General features: G+C 39.6%; 1 protein-coding gene across 3 annotated transcripts in view; it reads right to left on the reverse strand.

The window, feature by feature from the left end:
- Window positions 1-14160, reverse strand: part of LOC115588349 (calcium/calmodulin-dependent 3',5'-cyclic nucleotide phosphodiesterase 1A-like) — a 159583-nt gene that overhangs the window by 32546 nt on the left and 112877 nt on the right. For all 3 annotated transcript variants that reach the window (XM_030428937.1, XM_030428936.1, XM_030428938.1), the window contains 2 exons: window positions 13860-13985; window positions 13662-13763 (listed from right to left, as the gene is read on the reverse strand). In XM_030428937.1, the coding sequence (XP_030284797.1) occupies window positions 13662-13763; window positions 13860-13985 (228 nt within the window). The remainder of the gene's footprint in view (window positions 1-13661; window positions 13764-13859; window positions 13986-14160) is intronic.

Below are 14160 nucleotides of genomic sequence, written 5' to 3' on the forward strand. Positions count from 1 at the left end.
TATATCTGGGACTAAAAATTACATCAAGTATCTATCAAACAAGAGATATTAATCTCACTCAAACCTATAACAAAATAAGAGCAAATATTGGTCGCTGGTCAAGCCTTCCTATATCTCTGTGGGGTCGAGTAAATATTGTAAAAATGAATATCCTCCCTACTGTCAACTACATCTTGAGAATGCTACCTACTATCATACAAAAAGCCTGGTTTGATGACTTACACAAAGCAATCTCAGCATTTATTTGGCATGGTAAAAAGGCGCGATGCTCATACTTGAGGATGTCTAATCTATACAAAAAAGGTGGCCTGCAGCTCCCTAACTTTTTTTATTATTATTTATCATTTGGTTGTCAGCAAGTAAATATGTTTTTGGATCCTGGTGTGATTAAAGACTGGAAAACCATTGAGGAGAATATGTTACAAAGCTTAAATATTGACTCAGGATGTCTTTATTATATGAAAACACTTCCTAAGGTACTGATTGGAACTCCTATTGAAGTGTCATTCAATATTTTAAAGTCATGTGCAAAGGTTTTGAGAATTGACACAGATACTTCAATAAATCAACCAATATGGCAGAACCCAAATATAACAGTGAACAAAAAGGTTATTAATTTGAAAAAGTGGAAGGACAATGGAGTAACAAGACTTTGTCACATATTCTCTAATAATAATAATTGCAATTGTTTTAAAAACTTTGATGAGTTAATCACTGAATATAATATTCCAAAGAGTGAGTACTTGAACTTTATTACCTTACGACACTCTATTGAAAAATGTGTGTCGATAGAAAAGTTGAGAATTTGTGTACACACATTTGAAAATATTCTTTACAGTCACAACCTGCCAAGTAAAAATACAGTTAAATTATGGTATTCAACTCTGAATAATAGCACTGGTGATCAATTTGATGTTTGTGCAAAAAAATGGGCCAGAGATCTGCATAAACGAGAGGAAGAGCTGTCCTGGAACGGTATATGGAAAAATGCAAGGCAACCTTTTCGATGTATAAAAAATAAACTAAGACAATTCAAAATACTCAACAGATTATACTACACACCGTCAAAACTATTTACAATGGGCTTACAAGAAGACAGTAAATGTCTAAAATGTGGCTATACTGATGGAACTTTGTTTCATTTACTTTGGGATTGCCATAAAAGAAATTTGGTTTGGTATAACAAAACACGCTATGAACTACATTAATATAACTATTCCACTAACACCAGAGTCATGTATATTAGGAGATCTACATAATTTTAATAAAGTTCCACCAAAGGACAAGAAAGTGTTCCTCTCTTTATGCATGATCACAAAAAAGGTGATCATCAATAACTGGATCTGTACAAAAACTCCATCTGAGAGGGAGTGGGTCACCGAGGCCATGGAGGCAGTGAGTCTAGAGTAAGTAGCCTTTAGTTTGGAAAAAATTGATGCGGGTTATGTTGAAATTTGGGCTCCAATGGAAAATTATTTGATGTCGTTGTGATGTACATCTTTTTGTTCTCTTAATATTTCTTTTGAATTTGTTTATGAAGTTTGTAGTTATAGTGTCTGAGTCCATTTTTTTTTTTTTTATTGGAAGGGACTGGAAGTGTGCTATTTGTTTGTCTGTTTGTGTCTTGTTTGTTTTTTTTTTGTTTTTTTTCCCCCCTTTTTTTCTCCTTTTTTATTTATTTTTATTATTTTACTTTTTTTTTCTTTATAGTATTATCATTAGTTGGAATATGTTTGTAAAAAAATAATAATGATAATAAAGAAAAAAAAAAAAAAAAAAAGCATCATTAGAGGAAAAGAAGCTTGAGATGTTGGATATATTCAGCCGAGAGGGACTCAACGGCGCTGAGAGAGGAACGGTAGAAGACCTAATGTCAATCACTTGTGCCAAACAGCGGGAATACATCAACGCAAACCCTTCCCCAAGCATTGTGGAAGTGGGTAGGGAGTGGCCATTTCTCTTTTTACAGAAGTTTTTATTGTCACACTTCGCCACTCTGTTGGATGTTGAACTATACACAAGACTGGACAAAAAGGGTAAAAGACTCCTAGATTTCTTCAGTAGTCAGATTACAAGGTGGAGGAAGGAAGTAAGAGCTGTTCTGAAGGAAGCCCTAAAGATGGACCGAGAAGGAACTCATGGCCTAGCAGCAATACTTGTGATCATCAATTAATTGTCACATTTATTGCAGCAGAATCATTTTCCCTGATTAGAGTGATACATTTTACACCCCCCAAATTGTATTGCAGGTTGGCAAGCCTCCAACGGCATCTTGCACTTGGGTTCAAGTAAAGGCAGGTTTGCGTCTGGCAATCCTGTCTTCCTAGGTGTTTGGAGTTTGTTTGTTAATAACTGACGCAATGGGTTTCAGGTCAGGTATATTTTTTTGAGGGCACCTTTATGTTATTGGTGATTGAGTACTTTGTCATTGATATACCTCACCTCACACTATAACACACATGGTGCAGTTATTTTTTTTTATTTCCAATGGGTGTAAACATGCACAAACCATTGGAGCAACAAAAAATATGGCACATTGCTTCTTTATCAACTTTTTAGCAAGCTTTTTCTTTCCTAGAGATAATATAATATCTAGTTCATTTCAAGTAACTCTTATCTCTGCTGGCATTCATAGGTGACTACTACACCCGCAGATGCAGAGGCCCAGCTGTCCCTCCCCATCACTCCAAGGATCATCATGCTTGGTAAGTTTCACATTCAGTGTAAACGAATCCTTTGCACATAGAGGGCACAAGCAAAGAAAGTCTAGTCTGGAAACGCTAGTGAATGCAGTTTGTGTCATGTGATTCACTGCCTCTGCACCAGTCAGGATTTCCAACTTGTAATACAGGGACAGGAGTCACTTTTAAAACTGAAGAAAGTTTTGTGGAATACGAAAACTGTAGTTCATGCATTTTACTTCATACCTCTTAATCCTGCATGATTTTATTCCATTGGCTGAGCGTTTCTGGTGAAGTGCAGCCCAGTGTTTCCGATTTAGCAACTTTGTCGCTAGACGTTTCAGACGCCTTTGGCGAGATTTTTCCTAAATCACACCCACCTCTGGGTTAAGCCATATTCAGAGTGCAGATATGTGTGGCACAAATCATTTATAGAATGTATTGCTATGACATATAATTTTTGTAATGACTCTTTACTAAGGAGAGACAATCCTGACTGCAAACAAATGGATGCTGTCGATCGAGGGGAGGGTCGTAATCCCACCTGCTGCTCGCCTGGCTGACTTCACCACTGCCTTGGCAGCTCTCTTCGCCTGTTACTATGTATTAAACCTGGAGTATCAGGTGGAAGCCAGCACAACACTGGAGTTTGTTCAGAGGTATTTATTATCTTAAATAGCTTGATTGAAAGATAGATTAAAATGTAAAACCAATTTGACAATTGAAAAGCTGTTCAAAATCACCTTCTTCCTTTAAAATGTTGTTGGTCTTGAGAATCTAAATAGTGGAGGTTGAAGCCTCCTTAAAACTTGGATGCTTTTATTAGAGAACAGAAGGGCTGTTGGGCTAAGGGCATGTATACACTATATTCCTTTTTACGTAAAAGAAAAAAAAATTGAGTGGACGCAATGTGTAGATGGTTGGGAAACAGGATTTGCCCTGAAAAAACAAACAATTCAATCAACAGATGTTTTTTCTCCTTAATCTGTGCTTAATTTGCATTTCTTGCATGATAACTTCTGAGGGTGGATTTTAACTATTTTAGTACAAATATGATGTGAAGTTCATCAGGCCACGCCTTCGCAGCAATCAAATGACTAGTAGATCACATAACCCAGTTTGGGTGCAGCCGTGTAGCTTGATTTCTCACCAATCAAATTATTCTACTACCTCCTGGACAAGGGCGCTATAGAGGCTGTAGACCCTCTGTCGCACTCCAGGGGGTTCTATTGAACAAACTTCCTTGTGCCAAAAAAGACTGGCGAACAATGACTTGCTGGGTTGAGAATGTGTGCATCTGGTGTAGGTAGCACATACTGTGCCACCACGCCTACAGCGTCATTTATACTGTGTCATACACTGGATATGCACAATGAACATAGCTGATATACAAGCTCACACCGGTTGTAATGTTAAATGTTAGCATTTTTATCTCCGTCTCAGTCTACCTGTATTGGCATATGTGTTTGTATGACTTAAACTAATGACTAAAACTGGACTAAAATATTATTAATTTTTCTCAACTATGACTAGACTAAAGCTGGATAGCAATGACTAAATGTGACTAATAAGCATTTTGGTCAAGAAGACTAGGACTGAGACTAAAATTAAAACGGCTGTCAGAATTAACATTGCATAGCAGATTTCTGCAAACGGTTACCAAAGGAGAGTGGTTTATGTCCAGTTGTAATTTGCTAACCAGTAATTTGTTAACATGTACATATTGTCCCACCCCCTATCTCCTGTACTCTTTTCATAGGTTTTTAGTCAGGATCAATCCTGACTCCACCAAGTGCAGTGCCAAGGAGCAGACAAGCCGGAAGACTGGGAGAGTGGTGAAGCGGAAGACTTCATACATGAACCCGCATGTCATCTCCTTCATCAGGGACTTCACTGAGTTCAGTTGGCTAACTGACTAGATGCAGGTGAGGTTCTGATAATAGCTTTTGCACTGAAAGTTCAAGATGGTTTATTTAAAGTTCCACCCATCCTCATCCGCTTATCTGTAATTGGGTTGTTGGGGTTAGCAGCTTCAGCGGGAGGCCCCAAACTTCTCTATTCCGGGCCACATTGACCAACTCTGACTGGGGGATCCCGAGGCGTTCCCAGTAATCCCTTCACCTAGTCCAAGGTCTTCTCCGGTGCCTGCTCCCAGCTGGACGTGCAAGACTGTGAAGCTTGTCTGTTAATATTTTGAGCTTGTGGGCCAGACTAGCATTTTTGTTTTTGATTTATTGTGTATGATTGAAAAATTAAAAGAAAATAATTGTTATATTGTTGGTATCTGAAGTAGTACTTGGAAAATTGGTTTGGTACTGGTACTTTGTCTGAAAAGTCTGATAACCTGTTTCATCATCTAGTAAAATCGGATACATTTACATTAAAATGGTACAATTATTCCAAGAAAACAGACTTTAAAGATATAATGTGCATTTTCTGATTTAAATGTCTAAAAACAGGACCTTTGTTGTGTATTTTATTGAGCTGTGCACTTTTCATTGGCATTGGTGGTTGCACGCTACTTAAGTCCTTGGGTTTTTTTTTTTTTTGATCGACAGTGGCAGAAATGTTCATACTGCGCATTTAACACGGGAGACTGTGTTCATGTTCCATTGTTCTACTGTGAAGGATTTCTAACCTGAACAAATCATTCATTTTTAACCCAAACATGATGCTTGCCTAACCTTTTAACAGGGTACTTATTGTAGGCCAAACCTAAATCCCTGAGCCAAAAGCTTTTTTGTGCCTAAACTTAACCGAACCGTAAAAATTGCATTGTCACATCATAAAAAGTTTGATAACCTGTTTCATCATATTCCTGTTCACCAAATATCTTAAATAAATAATTGTGTTAACAATTTTCTTGTTTTCTGCAGTTAATTGAAATATTTTAGAATATGGGTAATTCTAGTAATGATGGCTTATATTAAATCATAGTGATACAGTATTTAAATTGTACAGTGAGAAACTGAATTAACAGTGATTAACTTTTACCTACTGTTAATAGTACTGTATTGCCATATAGAATACCACACAAAAAACAGTGCTTAACTTTTTTTTTGTACAGTAAATTAACCAGCACTGTAAATAGAGTTGAAATCACAGTATTTAATTGATATTTCTTCTACAGTTAAATAAAACAATATTGTAAAAACAACTGAAATCACAGTGTTTAATCGTTTTTATTTTACAGTTAAAAATACAATACTGTAAATACAACTGAAATCACAGTGTTTAATTGTTTTTATTTTACAGTGAATATATAAAATACTGTGAATGGAATTACTGTACCTTTACTGTAAAAAGAATTCACAGTAACTTGCTGGCTAATTGTTGCCAGTAAGTTACTGTACATTTTAAGGCAATTTTGTTACAGTGTAGATTCTAGTTAGATTCTGTGCTATTCCTATGAAGGCCCCTTCAGGGATGCACAGACTGATCTGGTTCAGCCAGCTGTAAGACCTTATATGTTGTCTATTCCACAAAACTCCCACGGATGATCTGCTTGTCTCTATCAGATGGATCAGCCATGTAAAACCTGAGTCCAGTCCAGGCATGATGGTAGGATTATATAGAAAGAAAAAATAACTAACCCCCCAAATTATTGCATTCTTTCATGTTATATCAGGAAAATATGTCTTAACAAGAAAGACATCTTGTTAAAACAAGATATCTTTCATATTAAGACATATTTTCTCCTCAGTGCTTAACACCTTATGCTGTTCTTTGGCAACCAGAAGGGTTTTTCACAGTGACATGTCCTGTCCCTTTTTGATGTTTTTGTGGGATTTTTATATCTTTCCGGCTGTTTTCATTGTTGGATTAGGATAATAACTGCTTAATACTGCCATGGCTTTATCTGCATGGATTATTGGACTAGTTGATTTTAAGAATCTATTTTAGTCACGGAAACCTTGGCAGCATTATTCAAAGCATCCAATACACAAGAGAATTCCTACTGCAGTGCAACTTTAAAAACATCTGGACCATTTAAGAGTTGATTTCATACTGAGCCATGAAGACCCATCCTCATGGTGGTGGAGTGTGTCTTCTCAGTCAGGCCAAATGGTGCTGATCAGTGGTGGTAAGGGAGCGCTTCTGTTCTGACACTGAGCAGCAATGTGTGTCATCCCGACCCTCCTGCTGCCCTCATGAGTTTCCAACACTGTTTTTCACCATGGTTTACAATCATCCACAAGCAAAGTCTGTAAAAGCATCAGAGGCAATATACATATGAACTCCACTTATGCCTCGCTGTCCACTTTAGGGTCCTCATGGCGTAACAAACAACTGCAATCAAGTTTTTAAGCGATAACTGGCAATGAGTATTTCAGATTACTGAGGAGAAATTTTAGCCCAGTCCTCATTGCAGAATTGTTTTAATTCAGCCACATTGAAGGGTTTTTGAGCATGAATGGGCTGTGAAAGGTTGTGCTACTGCTCGGATTTTAGTCCAGACTTTGACTAGGCCACTCCAAAACCTTCATTTTGTTTTTATTTTAGCCATTCAGAGCTGGACGTGCTGGTGTGCTACGGATCATTCTCCTGCTGCATAACTAAAGTGTGCTTGAGCTTAATGTCAAGAACTGATGGCCGGACATTCTCCTTTAGGATTTTCTGGTAGAGAGCAGAATTCATTGTTCCATCAATAATGGCGTCCAGGTCCGGAAGCACCAAAGCAGCCCACAACTTTTTTTCCCAAAAGTATTTGGCATCATAAGGATGTTTTATGGCAAATGTAGCCATTTTTTGACAGGGCAGCAAGCCGCCAATTTACCTGTCCTTTTGGTGGCTAGGTCCGTGGTTTTAGACAGAGGCTGGCAAATTGGGGGTCTGTTTTGGTCTGCCGATTTGCTGCCTCAGGGGGTAAACTTATTTCTGCCTTGCCTGCTATCTAAATCCGAGGTGTCAATGTGCCGGCCCCTGCGTGAAATGGGCAGAGGTGTGGATGACCTGCACTGTTGTGCGACCCACAGCCGGGGACTTTTAAAACCAAGAAACAGCTGATCACAGCAGTCAGTCCAACACTTCATCCACAGACATTAAGATGAGCAACTGGACAGCCGCTGAGATCCAGGAGATGCTAGCGTCTCCTCGGTCTCTGTAGCTGTCTTCGTTGTTGTTGTAGCGGTAAGCTAGGAACAGTCGCTACTTTCAAATTAAAAGCCCCCGCTAAGAACCCACTTCTAAACTCCAATGGGGTGCAATGTAAAGCTTTTATTCGGAGGACAAATTCGTTGTCAATGTTCACAGCCCAACTTCGTGCTTTACATCACGTCACATGTTTACACCTACCTCAGTGGCGGCTTTTGGAAAAGGAGGAATATTACACCTTTTCTATCTAAAAAGGGCTTGTGAGACTGGCCTTTGTGTTCTTTTTGGTCAGCAGTGGTTTTCACCTTGGAACTCTCCCATGGATGCCATTTTTACCCAGTCTCTATCTTACTGTTGAATCATGAACACTGACCTTAACTTGTCCTTTAGATGTTGTTCAGGCTTCTTTTGTGACCTCCTGGATGAGTCAATTTTCGATGCACTCTTGTAATTTTGGTAGGCCAGCCACTCCTGGGAAGGTTCACCACTGTTCCATGTTTTCGCCATTTGTGGATAATGACTCTCACTATTGTTCACTGGAGTCCCAAAGCCTTAGAAATGGCATTGTAGCATTAGAAATGGCTTAGAGAGCCGCTCAAGCCCAGACGCTCAGCTTTGTACTGCAGTGAACGGTGCCCAGATACAAAGCGAATTTTAAGCACCTAAAACAAGGCTCACCTAAAAAAATCTATAACAGTTCAAGTGTACGTTGTATAGCTTGTAAATTCTAAAAGCAGCATCTCATGTTTGCACGGTTGTTTTGACTGTACCTCATGGGAGGTTTTTGAATGTCAAGATTTGAATGAACAAATGAATGTGATCTCAGACTATATTAAAGTGAAACTGTCGCCAAAATGCAACCTAGGCTTTTTTTGTTAATGTACCTGAGTCAATCCTTTGTGTAAATGCATAATTACGGCAAAAGAGGCACTTTTAAGATAAACCGTACTTTTGTTTTCGGGTCAAACTTATTTTCAGTGGAGTGCTACGGCACTTTTACGATATCATCAAAATCAATATTTTTAAAACACTAAGAAGGCTCGACACAACATGAAACTTTGTTCGTAGTACCACCAGGGTCTCTACACATGAACAGGAGCATTGAGAACATTGTTTGTGTACACAGAGTTTACTAAAAAAGTTTTTGAACTACTCATGTTAGCGAATGCTGCATTCACAAAAAAAGCCTAGGTTGCATTTTGGTGAGAGTTTTGCTTTAAGTTTTGGTGGATACAGATGTACCCACAGTTTTATGTTGGTGGATGAACACTAGTCAGCCTCCTCCAGGGTGAAGAGCAGCAACACAGCCCAGTTTTGGAATGGTAAATCAAGCACAGTAATACCAAACCTGGTCAGCAAACCAGATACTACTAGTTTTGGCACTGTGGGTAGGTGCCAAGTCTTGCTAGAAAAGGAAATCAGTGTCCCAATACTGTTCTGGAGATTCTGATTTCTTTTTCCAGCAGGACTAGTAACTGGTTTGCTGCCCATTGTACTACTGTGCTTCATTGGCCAACCAACTCACCTGACCTACCAACAGTGCCACAGGCTGATCACCTCCATGCCAACGCTGCATTGTAGGAGCTCTGACCAGGTATTGAGTGGATAAATCAACATACTCTGTATCATTTCTGTATCATAAATCCTTATTTTGATTAGTTTCATGTAATATTCTGGTATTCTGAGATACTGGACTTTTGTGTAATGAGCTGTATACCATAATCATCAAAATTGAAACAGAAAAGGATGGAAATATTTCATTTTGATATTGTATGAAGTTACATTATTGATACACTGGTTAATACATAGTTGCAACATTGTTATTTTACAGTCACTAGCACTTATGGCTTGGCGGGGAGAGTCTTTCAATGTTTACACCCTATGTTAAAGCGCCCACATCTGACGGATTGGGATCAAATTTTTGGGGCAGCATTTGGACGTCATTTATACTCAACGTACCAAGTTTTGTGTCTCTGGGTCCTTCCAGCTCGCCATACATTAAGATATACATTGAAGATACATTGGTAAAAAAAAAAATGGCCGCCACGGACCAATCTGGCTCATTTATAATAGAAATTTGTCTTTTCATCCCTCGAAGCCGTATACCAAATTAAAGCCTTAATTACAGCACCACCATCTGGCTGACTGGGCTCATATTTTAATAAAAGTTGATGCACATCATTTCCAATCATTGGGCTGAGTTTCAAATTTCTGGCCCAATCCAGCTCACGGGAATTTGAGCTTAAGTGGCAGACAACAAATGATAATAAACCGGCACAAACTCAATAAGGTTCTACCCCTTCGAGTTAGAACCCTAATAATAAACCGGCACAATTTCAGAAGGGTTCTACCCCTTTGGGGTAGCTCTCTACATCACAAAGGAGAATTTCCACTACACCGGCACCAATGAACATGACGTTAGCACCATCCCCTCTAATGTAGCCAAATAGTTTGCTAAACTTACTGCACTAACCCTGGAAAGGTCAGACGCCCATGACAAGAAGCTGGAGGGTATCTGGGTGACAACAAGTGCTACAGATAGCAGACTAGCTGAAATTACAAACTGCATTTCTGAAGTCGAGAGCCGTCTGGGCTTCCTCAAGGAGGCTTATGAGAGACAGCGGGCTAACCCTCAAGTCCTCTGTCAAAAACTGGACGACATTTAAAATCGGGAACGAAGGAATAATTTACTGTTTACTGGGTTTCCAAAAGGCAGCGAGGAAGGAGATACCTTGTCATTCCTCATCAAAATTTTACCTGGGATCCTCAACATCGCCTTCCCCGGGGGACTGGAAATAGACAGAGCGCACAGGATTGGAGGATCACGCAAGAGCCCAGATCCTGAACATCCCTCGCCAGCAAGACCCATCATCGCCAGATTTCTCAGATTCCAGGACCAAAACCACATCTCGGAGGCCGCACGCATGATGGGTAAAGTTTCTTGGAAGGAGCATCACATAATGATCTTCGCCGACTATTCCAAGTTGGTTAATGAGAAGCACATAAAGTTCAACAAGTGTAAGATGTTCCATGAAAAACGCACAAGATTTTCTCTCGACTACCTGGAAGTGCTCACTGTGAGATCAGCACAGGGCACCCCAACGATTTGATGACCATAAAAAGGCCCTGGCTTACATTTTTTTTTTTGGCCTTTTGGCTTTATTGATAGGACAGCTGAAGACTTAGACAGGAAACAGGATGAGAGAGAGGGGGAGTGACACACAGCAAAGGGACCTGGGCCGGGTGTTGAACCCAGGTCCGCTGCAGCGAGGACAAAGCCTCTGTACATGGGACGCCCGCTCTACCCACTGAACTAAACAGCACCCCGAAACCCCTTTCTGATTCATTCTCTGTTGCTCTACCACTGGTCCTGGAGTGGTTCAATTAATTACTTTTACATTTAAAACACCTTAAATTAATTGATTCACAAAGAGATTTTTGTTTGTTTCTTCTCAAGGGAGGGCTGAGTCTTTCATTTGGTTTATTACTCACTTGGCCGCAAAGGTGCACGCACACACTTTTTTTTTTTTTTTCCGTTTGCCTGTTAAACCGACAATTTTATATGGACATATGAATAACATCACCAATCCTTTGCAGGCTATACGGACTAGTGGTGGGTTGTCGGATCCTTTTTTTCTGTTGGGGCATTCAGTGGATATCTTTGTAGATCAGCTAATAATAACTTTGTTTGCGATGGAGTTTTTTTCCCCTCCTCGTTTCAATCAAGAGAGGACTCACCTGGATGTTGGTAAAATCGCTTTATTGTGCAAGGTAACATCTCTGCTTATTTTCACTGTGTAAAGTGAGATTTTATAGGTGAAGCAGCCCAGGCCGTGTCCTTACAATGTTCGCCCATTATTCTGGTTTTTGCATACGGGCATCATGGGTCACATAATTGGTTATTTTCTTTATGTAGACTTATGTTTAATGTCTAATTCATTGCCAAAGTTATTATAATAATAGTTATTATAATGTTAACAGTCATGCTCGTGTTGGGCAGGTAGGAGGTTGGGTGGTCGTCACTGCCTGACTTTGGGCAGGAGAGTGGGTGTGGGGTCGGTGGGGCACGGCTCATAGCGGCTTCAAGTTAGAGAGTCGGGGATCAAACTGAGAGTAGTGTAAGCGTCTGGCTTTTCAGATGCATTTTCGTTGCTTTTGTTAAATGTATGTTTACATTTACTGTGTTTTTTGTCTCTTATTATTTAGTGATGTTACTCATAAATAAGTCATTTTGGAAGGTACAGCAAAACTTGTATAACACTCACTTTGCATTATTTCAGCTAGTAGTACAGAAGGTTTAACGCTTATGAGTTGGAACGTCAGAGACCACCATAACATAGTGAAGAAAAGTAAAGTATTAACTTTCATTAGATCTAAAAAATGTGATGTAGTATTTATGCAGGAGACCCACTTACTACAACAAGAATCCCAAAAGCTTTGTGGTGATTGGGTGGGCTTTGTGGCGGCTGCCTGTGGCAGTAGTAAGAGCAGAGGAGTGGCAACTTTAGTTAACAAGCAACTACAATTTAAATGCTTAAAAGAGAGTGCAGATGAGGCAGGGAGAATGCTGTTGATGCTTTGTGAGATCCAGGGAAATAGTATCATACTAGCAAAGGTGTACGCTCCAAATAGAGATGATCCTACATTTTTTGGGCTACATGAGAAGAAACTGAATGATTTGGGGGACTATTCAATTATCATGAGGGGTGATTTTAATGAGGTAATGGAACCTACGTATATTAGATCGTAGCTCTCCATCGGCCCGCACTACTAGGGCACATGCAGTACTCAAAGATATGTCCAAAGCATCTGGTCTAGTAGACATTTGGCTGCTACAAAACCCATCATCAAGAGATTTTACATTCTTCTCTTCACCACATAACTTGTTTTTCAGAATAGACTTACTTTTGGTGTCTCATTCGCTGGTATCAGCTATGGGAGCGAGTGACATTGGTAATATAATTATTTCAGACTATAGTCCAATATTTATCCATATTCTGTCCTTCAATGAGCCAGCTAGGTCAACTAGATTCTAGCCTTCTATTAGACGAGACCTGTGAGGAATCACTTAGATCACTAATAAACCTTTATATAGAGATCAATCTACCAACGGCTCTGTCGGCAGGGGTAGCATGGGAGGCTTTGAAGGCCTTTTTGAGAGGTCACATAATTCAACAGTCGTCATTCAGGAAGAAGGAATACAATGCTAAGATCCAGGAGCTTGAAAAACAGATAATAACCACAGAATCAAACTTCAACAAAATATGTCCTTGGAAAATCTTACCAAGTTGACTAGACTAAAGTATGAGTTTAATTCAATTATGACGCAGAGGGTAGAATTCTCTCTCTTTCAGGCAAGGCAGAAATACTTTGAGGAGGGTGACAAGGCTGGTAGACTACTTGCCAAGCACATTAAACAAAAAGAAGCAATGAGTACTATTCCTGCTATTAGGAGGGACAATGAGTGTGTCTTGACTGATCCCAAGGGGATTAATGCAGCTTTTAGAGACTTTTATATAAATACTTCAGAGTCGAAAAGGAGGATGGCGCACAAGACAGTGTTGTTCGCGGTTTTATGTTTTATGTGAGGTCTTCCAGTCTATCCAGATAATCTGGAAGACTGCAGGGAGCACTGCAGGTTTTCTCGTCATCTTCGTGTATTAAGAGTTTATAATTCTTCTGAGAATTTTCAACCCTCTACTCTAGACTTTCCCTTACAATCCTCAAACTCATACTATTCGATCGTACTGAGGACAAAAATAAATACATATATTTGGTGTCTCTTAATAATGAAGAAATATTTCAACATGAAAAATGTTTAGTATACCAATAAACCTATAAATTACACGTTCACTGAATATTAGAGGTCATGGGTATAGCTCTGACCTGTGTGTCTGTGTTAGGGAATTCCTCATGGTCTTGATCTGCTGGAAGTGACACGACATGTCTGTGGACATCACCATCTCTATGACCAGAGCCCTCAGCTCCCTGCAAAAAATCATTAAGCAGTCATCAGGATAGAGCCCTCAGCTCTTAAAGTATACATGGATCAAGTCATCAGTGAAGTGTGATCTGTGTGTGCACCTCCAGTCATCCTTGTTCAGGTTGACCAGGATGTTCATGTCTTCCTCTGCCATCAGCTTGTAGGCGGCACTGACATGATGGTTCTCCAGTACCGACCTGTCATTGTACAGGATGGCCACCTCTGACCTGACGGACACACATCCAATCAGGTGCTGACATTTTTTGTAGTCTGTCAAATTTAGAAACCCCAAAAACTACATGTTTCTGTTCTTGTTTTCCTGGTTAAGACATTCATTCACATGTTTCAAGAAATGTACAGTGTCTAAGTGTTTCTGAACATCCAATAGTAACAGTCCACAGT

The sequence above is a fragment of the Sparus aurata genome, chromosome 9 (assembly GCF_900880675.1).
Source record: "Sparus aurata chromosome 9, fSpaAur1.1, whole genome shotgun sequence".
Taxonomy (NCBI): domain Eukaryota; kingdom Metazoa; phylum Chordata; class Actinopteri; order Spariformes; family Sparidae; genus Sparus; species Sparus aurata.